The sequence below is a fragment of the Sapajus apella genome, unplaced genomic scaffold (genome assembly GCF_009761245.1).
Source record: "Sapajus apella isolate SASKATOON/1434 unplaced genomic scaffold, GSC_monkey_1.0 scaffold104, whole genome shotgun sequence".
Taxonomy (NCBI): domain Eukaryota; kingdom Metazoa; phylum Chordata; class Mammalia; order Primates; family Cebidae; genus Sapajus; species Sapajus apella.
The window spans coordinates 1,347,622-1,369,525 of record NW_022437044.1 but is presented as its reverse complement, the minus strand read 5'-3'; the positions used below and the strand labels follow the sequence as shown (position 1 = coordinate 1,369,525).

General features: G+C 36.5%; 1 protein-coding gene across 4 annotated transcripts in view; it reads right to left on the bottom strand.

Moving 5' to 3' along the window:
* DACH2 (dachshund family transcription factor 2) overlaps window positions 1–21,904 on the bottom strand; it is a 660,631-nt gene that overhangs the window by 171,904 nt on the left and 466,823 nt on the right. For all 4 annotated transcript variants that reach the window (XM_032258714.1, XM_032258711.1, XM_032258715.1 and 1 more), the window contains exon 4: window positions 2,410–2,541. In XM_032258714.1, coding sequence (XP_032114605.1) covers window positions 2,410–2,541 — 132 coding nt within the window. The remainder of the gene's footprint in view (window positions 1–2,409; window positions 2,542–21,904) is intronic.

Below are 21,904 nucleotides of genomic sequence, written 5' to 3'. Positions count from 1 at the left end.
TTTTTGATAGGTCTAGAGAAAACTATTCTAAAATTCACATGGAACCAAAATAGATTCCAAATACCCAAAGCAATCCTAAGCAAAAAGAACAAAACTGAAGGCATCGTATTACCTGCCTTCAAATTATATTACAGGGCTACAGAAAACAAAACCGCAGAGTACAGCTACAAAACAAACACATAGATAGACCAGTGTTACGGAATAGCTAACCCAGAACAAAAGCCACAGACCTGCAATCATCTGCACTTTAATAAAGCCGACAAAAACAAGCAATGGAAAAGGACACTTTAATCAATAAATGGTGCTGGGATAACTGGCTAGCTATATGCCGCAGATTGAAATTGAACCCCTTCTTTGCAGCATATACAAAAATCAACTCAAGATGGATTAAATTCCTAAATATAAAACCTCAAAATGTGAAAACCTTGGGGGATAACTTAGTAAATGTCATTTTAGACATAGGAACTGGCAAAGATTTCATGAAGAAGATGCCAAAAGCAATTGCAACAAATGCAAAAAGTGAGAAATGGGAACTAATTAAACCTCTTTACAGCCAAAGAAACTATCAACAGGGTAAGAAGGCAACCTAGAGAATGGGAGAAAATATTTGCAGACTATACACCTGGCAAAGGTCTAATATAAAGAATCTTCAAGGAACTTTAATGTACAAGCAACAAACAACTCTGTTAAAATGTGGGCAAAATACATGAACAGACACTTTTCTAAAGAAGACATACATGTGACCAGGAAGCATATGGAAGAAGCTCAACACCATTGATTATTAGAGAAATGCAAATCAAAACCACAATGAGATACCACCTCACACCAGTCATGGCTATTACTATAAAGTCAAAAAATAAGAGATGCTGGTAATGTTGTAGAGAAAGGGGAACGTTTATACACTGCTGAAGGAAGTGTAAATTAATTCAACCATTAGGGAAAGCAGTGTGGTGATTCCCCAAAGAACTAAAAACAGAAACACTATTTGACACAACCATCCCATTACTGGGTATATGCCCAAAGGAATATAAATTGTTCTACCATGAAGACACATGCACACGTTTCACTGCAGCACTATTGACAATAGCAATTCCATGTCAGGTTGACATGGAATCAACCTGAATGTCTATCAATGACAGAGTGGTTGGGGAGGAAGACAGCAAACCATATTGCCATGTATGTACATATGCAACAATCTTGCATGTTCTTCACATGTACCCCAAAATCTAAAACACAATAAAATATGTATTAAGAAAACAGAAAATGTGATAAATGCACACCATGGAATGCTATGCAGCAATAAAAAGCAATGAGATCACTTCTTTTGCAGGAACATGAATGGAGTGAGGCCATTATCCATAGCAAACTAATGCAGGAACATAAAATCAAATACTGCATGTTTTCACTTATAAGTGGGATCTAAGTGATGAGAACACATGAACAGGAAAAAGAGAACAACAGACACTGGGGCTACTCAAAGGAGAAGGGTGGGAGGAGGGAGAAGTTAAGAAAAGAAATAAAACTGTCATGTACTGTTTAGTACCCAAGTGGCAAAATAATCTGTATATACACCAAACCCACAAATCATGTGTTTACTTATTTAACAAACCTGCACATGTACTTCTAAACCTAAAATAAAATTAAATGTTCCTTATATCTTTCCTTCATTTGTCCACCCTTCCATCATCCTTCCATCCATCCATTCATCCATCCATATTTCCATCTGTCCATCCATCCATTCATGTATGTTGATAATTATAATCTCATCTATCTTCAAAAGAGATCTGAGGGGTTTTGTGATCAAGGCTAACATCCAATGATCACCGGGTAAAAGAAAGAAACAAGTAATATGAGAGGAAAGGACATCCCACTCTACAAGTCACCTCTGTTTTCTTTTCCTCTCATCCATCTTTTCTTCTTTGCCTGCTCCCTGTTCTACCTCTTTTTATTAACCCCTGTAGATAATACCTGGAGTCAGTTGGCACTTTCATTTAGCTAAGGAATTAGTACTCCGGCTGAAAAGACTTCAGCCCAGCCAGCTGGACTATCAGCATTGCCTTTCAGTGGTAAATTATTTAGAATAGGATGGAGTAAGAAACCTGGGGTGATGCTGGAGTGGAGCAGCCTTTGGCAGGCAGAGAGCACAATGGCGAGCACTATAAGAATTATAATTCATTTCCACTGCAGCAAAACAGTGAAGATAAATAAATGTTTCCAAAATGAGGTTATGACTTGTAACTGTTTTCTAATTTCAGTGTACAAGTTAGCAATAGGGCTAAGCATCGTCTCGAGTATCTTTATAACAAAAGTAGACATATTATTCTCTCCCCTCCATCCTCATCTCACCTCTCTCCTGCTCCACAAGAAAACAGTAAGAGTCACCTGTCTGGGATTCTTGAAGACACTCACCTGTGTTAGAATTAAGATCATCAGGCTCTGATTCAGTCCCATTTTGGCTTCCATTTCCCTGAAGAGTGTTCATAGCCATAAGCTTCATCTTCTGCAGTTTCATTGCCTCAGCCATTGCTGCAGCTGTTATACCTAAAATCAAAATTATTCCATTCCATTTATTTATTTATGTTAATAATTTCACCTTTTATTTTAGACTTGGAGGTACAAATGCAGGTTTTTCACTTGAGTATACTGCATGATACTGAGGTTTGGTGTATGGATGACACTTTGTAAAATAGGGATCATTTCTTAATGTAACTGAAAGCTGGATAGATTTATTTAACAAAGCTATGCTGCATAGCACAAACCAAAATTAACTTAAAGTTGAACTTGTTAATATTTTAACAATGTAACTTTCAACTCTTGTAATTTCTTCATGCTACAATAAATAGTTTATAAACTTTAAAAGATATATTAAATATGTCTGATCCCCAATTTGAAACATAAAGTAAACGAAGATTGTAAAATGCAAATGGTTTTTAAAATTCCAAGATTATTGGTAATGTATTATTTTGTCTGCTAAGAAGTTTAGACTGTTATTTTGGACGGAGCTCACTATGTAGTAAATTCCATCTAAAACAACATGGTCAGTAGGAGCACTCTGAAATTCTAAAAGAAACTCCTTTTAGTGCATATCCCCCTTAGTGCATATCTAAAGGAACCCTTTTCTAGTGCATATCCTTGCTGACAATTTTATAAAGGATAGGCTGCCTAGCCTATGAGGATCAGCTTAGTTGCGAGGGGGAGAAGAAGGAAAAGACTTCAGGTATTCTTTCTATATTTTTATCTGCCTCATACTTATACACTGAGGGACCAACATAAAGAAAACATGGCATGCCACCTATAAAGCCAGCCTCTGTAGTATAGTTACATTCTTTTGTATTAATGTAAAGCAGATATTAAAATAAAACTCTCAGCATAATGGTGTAAAAAGATGAGGTGTGGGGGAATGGCCATAGATAGGATGTATGAGTATGTAAATTTGAAATTATTCCTCCTAGGAAGTCCATATCAGACAGCAACACAACCATATATAAGGAAACAAGTACTAAAAGTACCAGAACAATCCATACTCCAACGATGTCCTCCCAAAAGTCTAGTGAATTCAACTTATTATTTTTAGATAATGTCCCTAATCATCTACTGGTACACTTATAAGGAGTTCAGAGTGGCAAAACAGAACCTTAGTTATTCTACCAAACACACAGTTAGATAGTGTGTTTACTTCCCCTTACATGTTTGATAAGGATTTATCATACCTCTTAGAATCAGGATCTTCTAACGACAGGTTTTTTTTTTTTTTTTGAACAACTGATATTTCCCTTCTTTTCCTTGAATCATATTTTTGTGGTAGGATGAATTTTGCTGAATTCTGAAATAATGCCTCAAAATCTACCCAGATTTTTCTTTTTTCTTTTTGGCCCATGGCAGCACTGTACCAGTAGATGATTAGGGACATTATCTAAAAATAATTAAGTTGAATTCACTAGACTTTTGGGAGGACATCGTTGCTTGCTTTCTGAATATTGGTGCTCCTGTGTTGGGTGCATACATATTTAGAAATAGTCAGCTCTTCTTGTTGAATTGAACATTTTTAGCATTATGTAATGCTCTTCCTTGTCTTTTTTGTCATTATTGGTTGGAAATCTGTTTTTCTGAAATTAGTATTGCAACTCCTATTTTTTTTCTGTTTTCCATTTGCTTGACAGATTTTTCTACAAGCCTTTATTTTGAGCCTATGAGTGTCATGACATGTTAGATGGAGTTCTCAAAGACATGATACCATGGGGTATTGCTTTTATATCCAGCTTGCCACTCTGTGCCTTTCAAGTGGGGCATTTAGCCCATGTACATTCAAGGTTACTAGTGATATGTGTGAATTTGATATTGTCATTGTGATGTTAGCTGGTTACTATGTTGGTGTGTTTGCGTGATTGCTTTACAGTGAAACTGGTCTGGAAACAGTTTTGAAATTCTCTACAAATCAACTGAGAAGATGCACATCTTTCCAAACAGAGGTAGTATTTGGGTTTATTTTCAGTAAATGCTTAGGCTCTGAATTATACTCAGAAAAATACTTGAACTCTAAAAAATTGTACTAAATGTGTTTTCTATTCAGAAAAAAAAAAAAAAAACCTCTTGGACTCTAAAAACAACTTCAGAATGCAACAATGGGAAAGCCATACAGATATAAAAGTTAGAGACTGAAAGAGCAAAGAAATGACATGAAGGTAGTTATGGGCTACCTTAATGAGGAACAAAAATTCCAGTGGTTCTTCAGAATCACCATCCATGGATAGACAAAAGATTAAAATTTAGTTCAGTTCTGTGGCTGTGAGAGAAAAGCTGAAAAAATACAGCTTTGGGAGGATCTCAAAACATTCAATAGGAGCTGCATTTTGCTAGACATCAGCATAGCCATCAAATGATGTGGGCACTAAAAGTTGACTATATTTTGCAAGTATCTGTTGAGTTACAGGTACAGATATTAAGAGAGAATACACTCGATCTGTGCTAAAGTTCCACTTGCCTCAGCAAAACAACAGTTGGAGGATGTACAATCAGGCAGTGAATTTGGACTTAGGAATTGAGCCAAAAAGAGAAAACCACAGTTAAGAAGGGTTGGCAGGACAAACAGCATGACATATAGTGTAGTCCACAAAACCAGTCTCAAGAGAAAACTGGCTGCTGCTTTGAGCAAACTGCTGTCCCTTAGCCTCAATGTGCCTAATAAAATTTTAAGTTGCCAAACAACTGTTTACTTTCTTGTAGACCATAGAGAACCTGTCTTACATCAACTTTTCCCAAACTACTTTTCATTTGACAACTTGTTCCACAAAATGTTAAAAGAGTATCTATTTAAAAATGAAGAAACTGGGTAAGAAAATTCCCAGGCCAAATTAGGTAACAACAAGTTAATAAAAATCTTTTCTAGCACTTACCATATGCCACACAATCTTGCAAGCTCTCTCTCTCTCTCTCTCTCATATACATATACACACATATATATATTGTATTTTGAATGTATAATACATATATAATATTCAAAGATACCTTAAGAGTGTAATAATATTACACTCTTACTCTACATTTCCATGTTTCTGGTCAGTAAACCAAGACGGAAACTGACTAACTTGTCTAATGTCATACAGCTAATACATCTTGAAATTGGGGTTTAAATCCAAGTACTCCAGGTTTTTTAATGGCAGTTTTTCCAAAGCTTTACACATGAAATATTTTAATGAATTTTCAAAAAAGGCATAAAATGGAATATCTATTATTCATTCTAAGGATACTAAAACTTTGTAGAACACAGTTTGAGAAATGCTGCACTAAATCTATTTCTTTTAGCAAAGGATATAAGCTCAACTTTATTTGCTTGGATATTATTTTTATTTCTGAATTTGAATTTAAGCTGTATATTGATATCAGGATTTCTTACAATTTATATAAAATTCATCTGTTCTGTCATTGAGTAATCATGAATTATAATTGTCCATTGGTCATTTATTTTTTTATTTTTTTCAGACAGGGTCTCACTCTGTTGCTGAGGCTGGAGTGCAGTGATGCAATCACAGTTCACTGCACTTCAAACTCCCCAGGCTCAGTGGACCCTCCTACCTCAGCCTTCTGAGACTGCAGGCATGTTTTACTAAGCCTGGTTGATTTATTATTATTATTATACAGAGACTGGGTTTCACAATGTTGCTCAGGCTTCTGAGCACAAGTGATCCAACCACCTCAGTTTCCCAAAGTGCTAAGACTGGAGGGATGAGCCACTGCACCCAGCCCACTGGTGATATTTTAAATTTTAAATGTTTCCTCTTTTTATACATTATCATTAAGAGAATTTTTAATTTAATTGTCTTTCTGGTACCAGTGAATGGACAATATTCTTGTTTAAGAAAATTTGAGCCATAAGAACTCTTTTAATACTATATACAAATTCCAGTAAGTTGTACTCTGCCCTAAGGTGACTTATATGACCATTTTTATAGAGTATTATTGGATGTTTCAAGATAATTTTTAAGGAATTTCCTGCCCTGACTTGCCATAGGTCTATGATATCTAAATCAGAAGATCAGAAGTGGTATGATCAGCAAATATCATTGTGAGTCTGGGAGAGAGTGTGCATTAGATATAGATTGTAGGTGACGAAACACTTCTAATTTCTAACATTGGGAGAAGAATGACTCTTTCCATGGCTAGTTAGCCCAGAAAGACAGGAAGACTACCTGAAATGCTGGGCACTCAACAAAGCTAACAGGAATACATTATTCTGTTTTCTAGAAAGGTAGTTCTGTCTGTGTAGAAAACCAGCAATACTTTTCAAAATACAGTACAATAAATTTCCTTTTGTAAGTAGAATAAATGGGAAATTAATCTCAAATTCAATAATCTATTTTTGTCTAAAATTACATTGTAGTACTAACTTCTGCATAACAGCTAATGAAAATCCAAATGTGTTTTGTACTTGTTAAAAGGTATCAAACTGTCAGTAGGAGAATATTAAATCACAATAATGAATCACATTCCAGAAAGATAATTGGCTTCCTAAAGATCACTCCTCTTGTGGCTTTACAGAAGCCAGTCTTCCCTCGGATATACCACATAGGTGCCAGAGAATCAACTGTGCAATCAATTTTCCACTCTTCAGAATAATGATTCTCAACCAGTGTCATGCTCTGTTGCTACAGAGCTACTACTATGATTCTTTGTTGTTTTTATTCAACATTGTGATATTTTATGTTTTAAACATATGTATACTACTTAAATGAAGGACAAGAATGCAGCAATACATCTAGAAATGTTAATTGGTCTAAAATGCTGCATTTTAAATGTTGCTTGCATTATAGTTACAATAATTAAAGGCGTAATTTATAACATCAAGAAGGGCCTGAGAAAACAGCAAGGATAGTATTTGTTTAGCCCAAATTATGATGTAAAGCATAATGAATGAGGAATCATAAAGTCTGGATATTAAAATCGGATTTCTCTATAGCTACCTGTATGCCTATGTGAGTCACTTTATCTTAAGAATCAATGTTCATGTCTTTAAAATGAGGTTCAATCCACTGTTAAACTTCAAAGAGTCTAAGTGGAATGAAATACTTCCAAAATAACCATAATGAACTAGTCATTTATTAATTTTATAATTTTATTAATTTTAATTAATTATTTATTAATTTTAATCATGTCTCCCTTACCAAGGCTGCAAGGTGCTTACTACCATAAACTAGAAATATATTAGTCTTATCTTTTGTATTCCCTGGTGCCTGACACAGTATGCCCTAGAAACAACTGCAGAATAACAAAATGCATGTTCAGAAGGGACAACAGCAGGAGGAAATAAAAGGGCTATTAGCCCAATGCTCATAGGTAGCCCAGTGCTTCTCTAGAAGCAGGTCTGTTTTACATTCTCTCCACAATTGCATTCCACCTGACTATCCCATTAAGACAAAAGTGAGAAGTGCACAAAAACAAAGATGGCTCACTCAAACACTGGAAGTGTTTGCCTTTGTTTCACTCTTTGACTGTCTGATGGTTTTATTCCTTATCATCAGTTTATGCTTAGATTTACTGAAGCCAAATACATCAAGCATATGTTTTTGAAAGCAAAACAATATGATATAGTGAACACAATTAAATGAAAACTTTGTGACAGAACTTGTCATTCTCAATTTAATGAGTACATAAAATTAAATATAGATGTATTGATATAAATGTATGAATAGACTTGCGATCACATTTCAGAGGTTTCCATTTGTACAATATGTAAAGAAATGTGAATCCTAATTGTTTCCAATCTATGACTTTTAAGAAACTGATTTTCAACCTCCAGAAAACAAGAGATTTAGATAGCACCTAAATTAAGTTTATTATAACAGTAATATTTAATTATATATCCACATTGCTACATGTTTTGAGATACAAATATTAAAAACTATATATTAACCATAGAATGTATAGTTACTGTACTTGAAGCTACCGGAAACAACCAACAACATGAACAATTATTATGTGACAAGTAAAGATAGATACCATATAAATAGATGCAGTAAAATCTAGGGTGAGGCAGTCTCAGATGGAGATGAGAAACTTGTTGAAAACTAGAATAAAGGTGACTTTTGCTATGTTTTAGCAAAGAGACTGGCAGCATTTTTCCACTGCCCTATAGATCTGTGGAACACTGAACTTGAAAGAGATGATTTAGGGTATCTGAAGGAAGAAATTTCCAAGCAGCAAAGCATTCAAAATGTGACTTGGGTGCTCTTAAGGGCATTCAGTTTTATGTATTCACAAAGGCGTGTTTTGGAATTAGAACTTATATTTAAAAGGGAAGTAGAGCATAAAAGTTTGAAAAAATTTGCAGCCTTATGATGTGATAGAAAGAAAAAACTTTCTGAGGAGAAATCCAAGCCAGTGCAGAAATAGGCATAAGTTACAAGAAGCCAAATGTTCACTGCCAAGACAATGGGGAAAATGTCTCCAGGACATGTCAGAGGTCTTCACAGAAGCTCCCCGCATCACAAGACAGGAGGCCTAGGAGGCTAACATGGTTTCCTAGGTAGGACCCAGGACCTTGCTGCTTTGTGCACTCTTGGGACTTAGTGCCCTATGTCTCTGCTGTGACTAAAAGAGACCAACGTACAACTCAGGCTGTTGCTTCAGAGGGTGCAAGACCCAAGCCTTTGTGGCTTCCACATGATGTTAAGCCTCTGGGTGCACAGAAGTCAAGAACTGAGGTTCGGGGACCCCCATCTAGATTTCAGAGATTGTATGGAAGCTCCTGGATGTCCAGGCAGAAGCTTGCTGCAGGGACAGGGTTCTCATGAAGAACCTCTGCTAGGGCAGAGTGGAAGGGAAATGGGAGGTGGGACCCCACACACAGAGTCCCCAATAGCACACTGTCCAGTGCAGCTATGAGAAGAAAGCCACTGTCCTACAGTCTTCAGAATAGTAGTTCCACTGACAGCTTGTACCATGTGCCTGGAAAAGCCACAGACACTCAACACCAGTCCATGAAAGTAGCCAGGAGTGGGGTTATACCCTGCAAGCCACAGGGGTGGAGCTGCCCAAGACCATGGGAACCCACCTCTTGCATCGGCATGACCTGGATGTGAAATGTGAAGTCAAGGGAGACTATTTTAGAGCTTTAAAACTATATTACAAGGCTATTGTAATCAAAACAGTATGGTACTGGTGCCAAAACAGAGATATAGACCAATGGAATAGAACAGAGGCCTCAGAAAGAACACCACACAACTACAACGATCTGATCTTTGACAAACTTGACAAAAACAAGCAATGGGGAAAGGATTCCCTGTTTAATAATGGTGTTGGGAAAACTGGCTAGCCATATGCAGAAAGCTGAAACTGGATCCCTTCCTTTCACCTTATACACAAATTAACTCTAGATGGATTAAAGATTTAAACATTAGGCCTAAAACCATCAAAACTCTAGAAGAAAATCTAGGCAATACTATTCAGGACATTGGCATGGGCAAAGACTTCATGACTAAAACACCAAAAGCAATGGCAACAAAAGCCAAAATAGACAAATGGGATCTAATTAAATGTATGAGCTTCTGCACAGCAAAAGAAACTATCAATAGAGTGAATGGGCAACCAACAGAATGGGAAAAATTTTTTTCAATCTACCCACCTGACACAGGGCTACTATCCAGAATCTACGGTGATCTTAAACAGATTTACAAGAAAAAACAAACAACCCTATCAAAAAGTGGGCAAAGGATATGAACAGACACTTTTCAAAAGAAGACATTTATGCAGCCAACAAACATGAAAAAAAAGCTCATCATCAATGGTCATTAAAGAAATGCAAATCAAAACCACATTGAAATACCACCTCACACCAGTTAGAATGGCGATCATGAAAAAATCAGGACACAACAGATGCTGGAGATGTTGTGGAGAAAACAGAATGCTTTTACACTGTTGGTCAGAGAGTAAATTAATTCAACCATTGTGGAAGACAATGTGGCAATTCCTCAAGGATCTAGAAATAGAAATACCATTTGACCCAGCCATCTCATTACTGGGTATATACCCAAAGGATTGTATCTCATTCTATCATAAAGACACATGCACATGTATGTTCATTGCAGCACTGTTCACAATAGCAAAGACTTGGAAACAACTCAAATGCCCATCAACAATAGACTGGATTAAAAAAAAATGGCAAATATACACCACGGAATACTATGCAGCCATAAAACAGGATGAGTTCATGTTCTTTGTAAAGACATGGATGAAACTGGAAACCATCATTCTCAGCAAACTGACACAAGAACACAAAACCAAACACCACATGTTCTCACTCATAAGTGGGTGTTGAACAATGCCAACACATGGACACAGGGAGGGGAACATCACATACCGGGGCATGTGGGTTGGAGACTAGGGGAGGAATAACAGGGGGTGGGGGGATTGGGGGGGTGATAGCATTAGGAGAAATACCTAAAGTAGATGACAGGGTGATGGATGCAGCCAACCACCACTGTGACACATGTATACCTATGTAACAAACCTGCATGATTTGCACATGTACCCCAGAACTTAAAATATAATGAATTAATTTTATAAAAAAAGATCTGACTGGCCCACTGGATTTCAGACTTGCAAGGGGCTTGTCGACTCTTTGATTTAGCTAATTTCTCCCATTTGGAATGGTTGCTTTACCCAATGCCTGTACCCCCCACTGTATGTAGCAAGTAACTAACTTGCTTTTGATTTTACAGGTGCATAGATAAAAAAGACTTGCCTTGCCTCAGATGAGAGTTTGGATGGTGGACTTTTGAGTTAAAGCAGAAATGAGTTAAGACTTTGGGGCACTGTTGGGCAGACATAATTGGTATTGAAACGTGAGGACATGAGATTTGAGAGGGGCTGAGATTGAATAATATGATTTGGCTGTGTCTCCACTCAAATCTCATATTAAAGTGTAGCTCCCATAATTCCCACACGTCCTGGGAAATACCTGGTGGGAGATAACTGAATCAATGGGGTGGGGTTTTCCTGTGCTATTTTCGTGACAGTGAATAAATATTATGAGATCTGATGGTTTCATAAAGGGGAGCTTCCCTACACAAACTCTCTCTTGCTTGCCACCATGTAAGAGGTGACGTTGCTCCTCATTTGCCTTCTGCCATGATGGTGAGGCCTCCCTAGCCATGTGGAACCGTGAGTGAATTAAACCTCTTTCCTTTATAAATTAACAAGTCTTGAGTATGTCTTTAATTATTAGCAGCATGAGAATAGACTAATAGAGTGGGGTTTAGGGGATTGCCTCTAACACTAAAAAATATATAATGGGCATAATTTTCTTCTAAAATTTCTGTGGAGAATATTACTGTCAGTTAAGACACTAAAATGACATGTTTAATTACACATATATAGTATTTCATAATGGCTCAGTAGAAAACCAGGTGCAAAGGAAAATTCTGACACCAATCCATCCTGCTCAAAAGTGTCGTTATCTGATATTAACAAGGTAGTTCTTGGTTAATAGAAAAATATTAAGCTCCATTAATAATCTGGCATTAAATAATTATGCCAGATTATTAATGGAAGAAGGAGAAACCCAACCCTAACACACACACACACACACACACACACACACACACACACACACAAAGGTTTCTGTATGGAGCTATGGGCTAGTTGAATGATTTGTAAGGTGAAATATTCTTTCTGGTTTCCTGAATTATTTCACAGTCCTATTAACAATAAATTCCAAAAGATAAACAAATCATTTTTCTGCTTGGAACCCATATATTCAGGTTGCTAAAGGCCATACTAACACAAATGGATGAAATGAAACAGAATTCATAAAGAATTTTATCTTTTCCTACCTTTTTATTAGTCAGAATTTGAAACATTTTGGTAATAATACGTCTGACCTTAAAACTGCTAGAGATTGAGATAAGCAAACATACATAGCTGGGAGGTAGATGAGGATGGGTTGGCCCAGCACAATGCTAGTAACACTACACTATCTTGATGATGAGAAAAGGCACTCCATCTTCTGTAGCTTTGAGAATTTTCATGGATATTTTGCCATGAATATGACTTTATACATTCAGAACCAATAAAATGAGAACAGAAACATCACCCTAGATAATAGTTTACTAAACTATGTTCTGTTTACTCCCTTTCATTTCAATGATTTCTTTCTTTTCTCATTTTGTCCATCTAGTTCTTGGATATTGTTGGAAGGCTGTTTCCTGAAAAACTGTGGTAACTTGTTCAAACAGATAGGCATAATTCATGAGCTTTCCAGAGTCAAAGGTATAATTTCCAGATGATCTATATACCACCCTTCCTCTTGTGTGTGCTTGTAATAATGAACCCCTTTTAACTTTTTTGTCAAATTATACTTTTTTAACCAGTTATTACTCTCTTCTTTTTGCTTTTAAGAAACACAGAATATTAGTATAGTTTATGTGTTCTTTTTCTTTAATTGGCAGGTATCTCATGTAAGATAAACACATTTTTTTAAAAAAAGCAATCTGATCTGCTTGGTTGCAATTGAATTGGAAGAATAGGAACTTTAGAAAGTTCTACATGAACTAATAGGGTTGAATTGATAAGTGTACTTTACTTTTAAGTTTGAAATCCTGCTACTAGTTATTTCAATCACGTTTATTTTCCAAACCAGGTTTTAAATAGCATTTTCAAAGTTATGCATTGTAAGTCTAAAGGAGATTTATTGACTCTATAATAGGAGGTATAAACCACACAGCCAGTTTTTAATAGGTCTGTATTCTTTCTCAGCTAGACTACTTGAAGAACTTCCTGAGGGATATCTCTGCCTCTAACTTTTTGCCTTTTTAGTCTATGTTATATTCTCATATTTGTGACATTTTTGTAAAGAGAGGTATCTTCACCTACAAAAAAAGTGTTTTGTGGTTTGACACTACCTGTAGAATAAAGTTCAAAACTTTTAATATGGGAGTTACAATCTCCAGCAATCAACCCCCACTCATCTTCAGATAGAACTTTCTTTTCTCCATCACATATCCACTATTCTATATAGACTGAACCTTCTATTGCCTATATAAACTTGGTATTAATACTCGCTTGTCTTCACATGGTTACCACTTTCCCCTGAAATGTTTTTATCCCTGTTTTTCCAACTACAGTTTAACCAACCTTTATAGCAAAAACTAAATGACATCAACACCAAATATTTTCTTTAATTCCCACAATTGTTAATAGTTATTTTCATCTTTGAATGTCACTATAGTACCCCAGATAGACATATTTACACAAACATATTTATGCTTATGAATATGCGGCTTTTGCCTTTTATAATAATTGTGTCTACAAATTGGTCTCATCTTTCCAATGCAAACAAATGTTGTTAAGTATGCTATAGGTCATTGACTATATCTTACTCAGCTTTGTACTCATAGTGTGACCTAGAGAGCTGTTTCACAGATAGGCAGTACTTGACAAATACATGCCTAATGAATTTACCATTTAATAAAATAGAGATTTAGTAAAGGTGATATAAAGATCTTCAATAGTTAGAATGTAGTTATACACATGGGTTAACAGTACTCACAAACATACCTTCACTGACATCGTACACCAGTTCTTTTTTTCTTTTTAATTCAACTGTAATCATCATGTGTTGTCATGTCTCTTATGTCTTTAATATATCATGAATATTTCCCTATAGTTTGATTAATCTATGACAAGACGAATGAAAAATGCATGATCCTTTCTAGAGATATTAAGACATTTTTAGGCAAAGTTTCAAATATTTTTGAAACACCTAGGTTAAAAGAAACATTTTCTCCTGATTAATCAAGGAGTAACTCTGAAAGGTAAGGAGAAAATTATACTGCTAATGAGCACCTATCTGTCATCAAATTACAAGGCATTTTCATCAAAGGACCTAAAAAGGCAGAAGACTGACCAGTTAACATATCCCCTCCAGGTCAGGGGGATTGTTTTTCAGTTAACAGCTTGTGAAGAATGCTTCCTTTTGATTCTTGTCTCTGACATAAAAATGATTGTCGCATTTAAACAGTCTCCTCTCCATATCTCAGAGAATCTTATTTACTCACACATTACTGGAACATTAAAACACAAAGAGTGACTGTCTCTAGAAGAATGAAATTCAAGATTGACTTTCTTTTTACTCCAAAAGAGGGTTGAGATCAAAAGCTAACTCTAATAGACGTTTGACTAAGGTCAGAGTCCTAGGAAAAGAAACACAGAAAATGAAATAAAATAAATAGGTTTGACTTTTGATCTCAGCAAAATCCACTTGTTATTGTTTAGCTTTTATAACACTTTAGTTTTAGGTGATATCGAGACTGAAACGAATAGTATTTTTTTTCCCTGAGGAAATAATAGCTATGTGTTACTTTGGCATTTAGCAAAGTTTAGTAAAGCAGGTCCCTGTTTTCTAAACTGATATTGCAGTATTAGCTGTAAACAAGTTTTCTTTATTTATAACTACCACTATTACATGACATACACACTAGATTTTCCAAAAACATACAAGGAAGCTGAAAAACTAATTCCTATGAAATGTTCTTGAAAGAAGTCACTAAAAATGGCAAAGAGACTTTTTAATTTTAACATACATTATTTTGAATGTACATTTTCTATGAACTAGAACAGTTTGCGACTTTAGCTTATCACTGGACAGAACCAAGGTAATATAAAAAATGAGAACAATTATAGAACACTCACTGTTGTATGTCAATCACTATTTAGAAACTTTACATACATTATCTTATGTAATGTTCAAAACAACTCTATGAATGAGCAATAACTATTATGCCAATTACACAGACGAGGAAAGTAAAGACAAGAGAGACTGTCCAGCATGGGCAAGATCACGTGGTAAACAAGCAATAAGGCAGAGATCTGAACAAAGCTTTGATCTAACTTGAAATGTCTATTCTTCTTATAATATTTTTTAATTATTAAAATTCTAAAACCAAAAATTCTTTTTATAGTTCCATGAAGTAAGTCATTCTCAAAACTACAGCAATATAGTTAGGGTTATATAATCCAGTATGGGGGATTGAGATATAGAGGAAGAGTTATACCATTTAATTTATCAAGCACTTGTCTAGATAGCTCATGCCTCCCCAAATTATGTTTTGTCTAATGTTTACAAATTACCACTGTGAAAGTTCAGGGTATTGTGTCTTATTTCTTCAATGATCTTAATACCTGTCTCACTGTGCTATTTCTCTTTGCAGGTACAAGCTGTCTCTAAGTATCTACATCTCATAATGATTTGAAAAAATCAGTACTAGAGCTTTCTAGAAGACGCCTTCCCATACATTATCAAAAGCCTTTATTCAATGTATTTTTAAATAAAAATAATCACCACAAAGCTCAGTGATTCTAATGAGAAACTGGATTTCCAAATTAATAGATTCATAAATGGTTTTGGAAGAAAAGAGAAAAAGGCCAAAGGAATTATTATATGTAGTCTTAACATTTCGTAAACATTTCAACTGTATCAAAAGACAAAGCCATAGTTCTTATGTCACACTAGCCTCTAAAAAGATAGTTGTCAATCACAATGATTAAAGACACTCTGTACTGAAAACAGAGAACTTCCCAGAATCACAGATCTCTCGAATCAACTTGTCTTTGAAAAACATGGGGTAGATTAATATATCCTCTTTCTATTCTTTCTCTCATTTTATTTGCTTGTCAAAGGATTATTTAGTGGCATTTATTCCCCTCCTGCCCTGCTCCCGCTCCTCAGTCCCCACCACTCAGCCTTCCCACAGTCTCTCAATCACAAACAAAACGCACGGTGGAGAAACTAATAAAAGAACCATGTTACGGGAATAAATCAAAATGTATACGTCCTAAGGATAGAAGGCTCAGATTAAAATATTTTTGAGACTCAGAGGATTTACAGTATGTTTTGCATTCCAGTTTCAGAGAGAAAAAAGACAACTATGTTAGGGGAATACTGAGGATGTTTTAGCAGTTATCTTCTCTCATGCTTTTCTTCCTGAGTGTCAGTGTGAGAAAGCTAGGGAAGGCTGGTACCCATGCTAACCACGGAAAAGGAAAAAAACATTCCCCAGGTTTCAAAAACAATTACGCAACTCCAATCCTAAAGTGACGTGGAACTAAGCACAACTAAGGGCCTCAGAAGCTACCTGATATTAAGAGAAGACACCATCCTAGTTCACAGCCTTTTTCTACGTACAGCTTTAAAGGCAACTAACTTTCCCACTTTAAAAGTCATGACCATAAACAACTAGTTAACAGCTCACTGAACCCACCTTGCCCTTACTACCAAAAGTAACAAAGTATTTCAGTAACTTAAGGCCTAAATAAAATAAAAGTTAGCCACTTTAAATAATTCTGTGCCAGGTAAAAATATGCCCTGGGAAAATTTGGACATTTCCTATGAGGAACAAATCTGTCATGTGATCACTAATCAAAGATTTAGGATTTTGCACAGTAAAAAACTAACATTTTCCAAGCAATAACAGATAGAATGCTATAGAAGAAAATGCATTTGCCTGACACTCAGGTCACATGAATCCTAGTCCCTGCTTTGCCACTTATTCTCTTTGTAAACTTGGGCAAGTTATGATTCCTTGTATGGAAATTGATGGCCTAATTTAAGCTATGAGGTTGTTGAATTAGATTATTTCAAGTTTACTTTCTAGCTCCAACATATTACAGATCATAACATTTTACTTTTAGCATAGAAACCAACCCCATCATCATAAATAACTGGCAAAACAATCTTCTCAACTTCTAATCTTTTCATACAAAAAGAAAAGTGTTTCTGATGCATGACACTTACAGGGGTAAAACCAGAAATTACAATGAACCACAGGGATTATTTCTGTAATTCTGAAACTGATCAGGATGAATTTGACCATTGAGACCTATAAATTTACCACAGTGGGAATAGATGTTGTTGTTGTTGTTGTTGTTTTAACACACACATGCACACACAAATATTATGGATTTTTATGTCGGTTTAGTTTCCTTATCTCCAGAAGAAAACATAAAACATAATTTAACATTGTTGTTTGTCTCAGTCATGAAGTTTCAGAAGAGAAATAATCTTTCCAATATTTATTCAGTTAAACTTAACTTCCTGGGAATCAGGTAGGTATAGCAGTAAACAATTAAAGAGTTATCAGATAGTATCACTGTCACCAATTCAGTAAACACAAACACACACACACACACATATCGTACCAGTTAGCTTGGAAAACAGCTCAAAATGAATAACCCATTCTTTGATGGCCTACTTTAATCTTCATTTAACTAATTCAAGTGCTTAAGCTGGCATCTATCATAAAGAACAACACGTAAAAAAAATCAAAATAAGGACGGCTGGCAAGATGGCCAAATAGCAACAGCTCCATTCTGCAGCTCCCAGAGAGATCAACGCATATGGCAAGTAATTTCTGCATTTCCAACTGAGGTACAGGGCTCATCTCATTGGGACTGGTTAGACAGTGGCTGTAGCCCATAAGGGGTGAGCTGAACCAGGGTGGGGCGACACCTCACGCGGGAAGCACAAAGCATCAGATAACTCCCTGCCCTAGCCAAGGGAAGCCTTGAGGGACCATACTATGAGGAATGGTGTATTCTGGCCCAGATACTACATTTTTCCCACAATCATTGCAACACTCAGACCAGGAGATTCCCTCAGGTGCCTACACCATCAGCCCTAGGTTTCAAGCACAAAACCGGGCAGCAATTTAGGTAAATACCAAGCTAGCTGCAAGAGTTCATTTTCATGCAACAGTAGTGCCTAGAACACCAGCAAGACAAAACTATTTACTCCCCTGGAAAGGGGGCTGAAGCCAGGAAAACAAGTGGTCTAGCTCAGCAGATCCCACTCCCATGGAGCCCAGCAGGCTATGATCCACTGGCTTGAAATTCTCGCTGCCAGCACAGCAGTCTGAAGTTGACCTGTAATGCTTGAGCTTCATGGAGGGAGGGCCATCCACCATTACTGAGGCTTGAGTAGGCAGATTTCCCCTTACAGTGTAAACAAAGCCACCAGGAAGTTAAACTGGGAGGAGCCAACCATAGCTCTGCAAATTCACTGTGGCCAGACTGCCTCTCTAAATTCCTCCTCTCTGGGCAGGGCGTCTCTGAAAGAAAGGCAGCAGCCCCTGTCAGGGGCTTATAGATAAAACTCCCATCTTCCTGAAAGCACCTGGGGGAAGGGGCAGCTGTAGGCACAGCTTCGGCAGACTTAATCGTTCCTGCCTGCTGTCTCCGAAGAGAGCAGCAGATCTCCCAGCAAAGCACTTGAGCTCTGCTAAGGGACAGATTCCAAAGGTCACCAAAATCAAAAACCAAAGATAAATCCATGAAAATGAGGAAAAAACAGTGCAAAAAAGGCTGAAAATTCCAGAAACCAGCATGCCTCTTCTCCTCCAAAGGATCACAACTCCTCACAGCAAGGGAACAAAACTAGATGGAGAATGAGTTTGACAAATTGATAGAAGTAGGTTTCAGAAGTTGGATAATAAACTCCTCCCAGCTAAAGGAGCATGTTCTAATCCAATGCAAGGAAGCTGAGAACCATGAAATGAGGATAGAGAAATTGCTAACTAGAGTAACCAGTTTAGAGAGAACATAAATGACCTGATGGAGCTGAAAAACAGCCCAAGAACTTCTAAAAGCATACACAAGTATCAACAGCTGAATCAATCAAGTGGGAAAAAGACTATCAGAAATTAAAGAGCAAGTTAATAAAATAAAGCATGAAAACAAGATTAGAGAAAAAAGAATGAAAAGAAACGAACAAAGCCTCCAAGAAATAAGGGTCTATGTGAAAAGAGCAAACACACTTTGGATTAGTGTTCCTGAAAGTGATGGGGAGAATGGAACCAAGTTGGAAAACACTCTTCAGGATATTATCCAGGAGAACTTCTCCAACTTAGCAGGACAGGCCAGCATTCAAATTGAGGAAATACAGAGAACACCACAAAGATACCCCTTAAGAAGAGCAAACCCAAGACACATAATTGTCAGATTCACCAAGGTTGAAATGAAGGAAAAATGTTAAAGGCAGCCAGAGAGAAAGGTCAGGTTACCCACAAAGGGAAGCCCCTCAGACTAACAGCAGATCTCTCTGCAGAAACCCTACAAGCAAATGCTGAGAGATTTTGTCACCACCAGGCCTGCCTTACTACAGCTGCTGAAGAAAGCCCTAAATATGGAAAGGGAAAACTGGTACCAGGCACTGCAAAAACATACCAAATTGTAAAGACTATCAACACTATGAACAGACTGCATCAGTGAATGGGCAAAATAGCAAGCTAGCATCATAATGACAGGATCAAAGTCACACATAAGAACATTAACCTTAAATGTAAAAGGGCTAAATGCCCCAATTAAAAGACACAGACTGGCAAATTGGATAAAGAGTCAAGACTCATCAGTGTGCTGTATTCAGGGGACCCATCTCATGTGCAAAGACATACATGGGCTCAAAATAAAGGGGTGGAGAAATATTTACCAAGAAAATGGAGATAAAAAAAATCTAGCCTTGCAATCTTAGTATCTGATAAAACAGATTTTAAGCCAACAAAGATCAAAAAAGACAAAGAAGGGCATTACGTAATGGTAAAGGATTTAATGCAACATTAAGAGCTAACTATCCTAAATGTATATACACCCAATACAGGAGTACCCAGATTCATAAATCAAGTTCTTAGAGACCTACAAAGAGACTTAGACTCCCACACAATAATAGTAGAGACTTTAACACCACATTGTCAATATTAGGCAGATCAATGAGACAGAAAATTAACAAGGATATTCAGGACTTGAACTCAGCTCTGGACCAAGCAGAACTAATAGACATCTACAGGAACTCTCCACCCCAAATCAACAGAATATGCATTTTGTCTCAGTACCACATCACACTTATTGTAAAATTGACCACATAATTGGAAGTAAAACGCTCCTCAGCAAATGCAAAAGAACAGAAATCCTAACAAACTGTATCTCAGACCAAAGTGAAATGAAATTGGAACTCAGGATTAAGAAACTCACTCAAAACTGCACAACTACATGGAAACTGAACAACCAGCTCCTGAATGACTGCTGGATAAATCAAGGCAGAAATAAATAAGTTATTTCAAACCAATGAGAACAAAGTCACAATGTACCAGAATCTCTGGGACACAGCTAAAGCAGTGCTTAAAGGGAAATTTATAGCACTAAATTTTCAAAGGAAAAAGCAGGAAAGATCTAAAATCAACACCCTAATATCACAATTAAGAAACTAGAGAAGCAAGAGCAAACAAATTCGAAGGCTATCAAAAGACAAGAAATAGCTAAGATCAGAGCAAAACAGAAGAAGATAGAGACACGAAAAACCCTTCAAAACAATCAATGAATCCAGGAGCTGGATTTTGAAAAGATTAACAAAATAGATAGATCACCAGTCAGACTAATAAAAAAGAAAAAAGAATCAAATAGACAAATTAAGAAATGATAAAGGAGATATCACCACCATTCCCACAGAAATACAAACTACCATCACAGAATACTATAAACATCTCTATGCAAATAAACTAGAAAATCTAGAAGAAATGGATACATTCCTGAACACATACGCCCACTCAAGACTAAACCAGGAAGAAATTGAATCCCTGAATAGACCAATATTCTGAAGTTGAGGCAGTAATTAATAGGCTACCAACAAAAAAATGCCCAAGACCAGAGGAATTCACAGCCGAATTCTACCAGAGGTACAAAGAGGAGCTGATACCATCCCTTCTGAAACTATTCCAAACAATAGAAAAAGAGGGACTCCTCCCTAACTCATTTTATGAGGCCAGCATAATCCTGATACCAAAACCTGGCAGAGACACAATAACAACAAAAAGTTTCAGGCCAAGTCCTCAATAAAATATTGGCAAACCAAATCTAGCAGCACATCAAAAAGGTTATCCACCACGATCATGTTGGCTTCACCCCTGGGATGCAAGGCTGGTTCAACATATGCAAATCAATAAATGTAATCCATCACATAAACAGACCAATGGTCAAACAGGTTTTGACCAATGTCAAAACCACATGATTATCTCAACAGATGCACAAAAGGCCTCTGATAAAATTCAACACCCCTTCAGGCTAAAAACTAAATAAACTAGATATCGATGGAATGTATCTCAAAATAATATGAGCTATTCATGACAAACACACAGCCAATATTATAATAAATGGGCAAAAGATGGAAGTATTTCCTTTGAAAAGTGGCACAAAAGAAGGATGCCCTCTCTCGCCAATCCTATTAAACACAGGTATTGGAAGTTCCTACCAGGGCAATAGGCAAGAGAAAGAAATAGTATTTAATTAGAAAGAGAGGAAGTCAAATTTTCTCTGTTTTCAGATGACATGATTGTATATTTACAAAACTCCATTGTCTCAGCGCAAAATC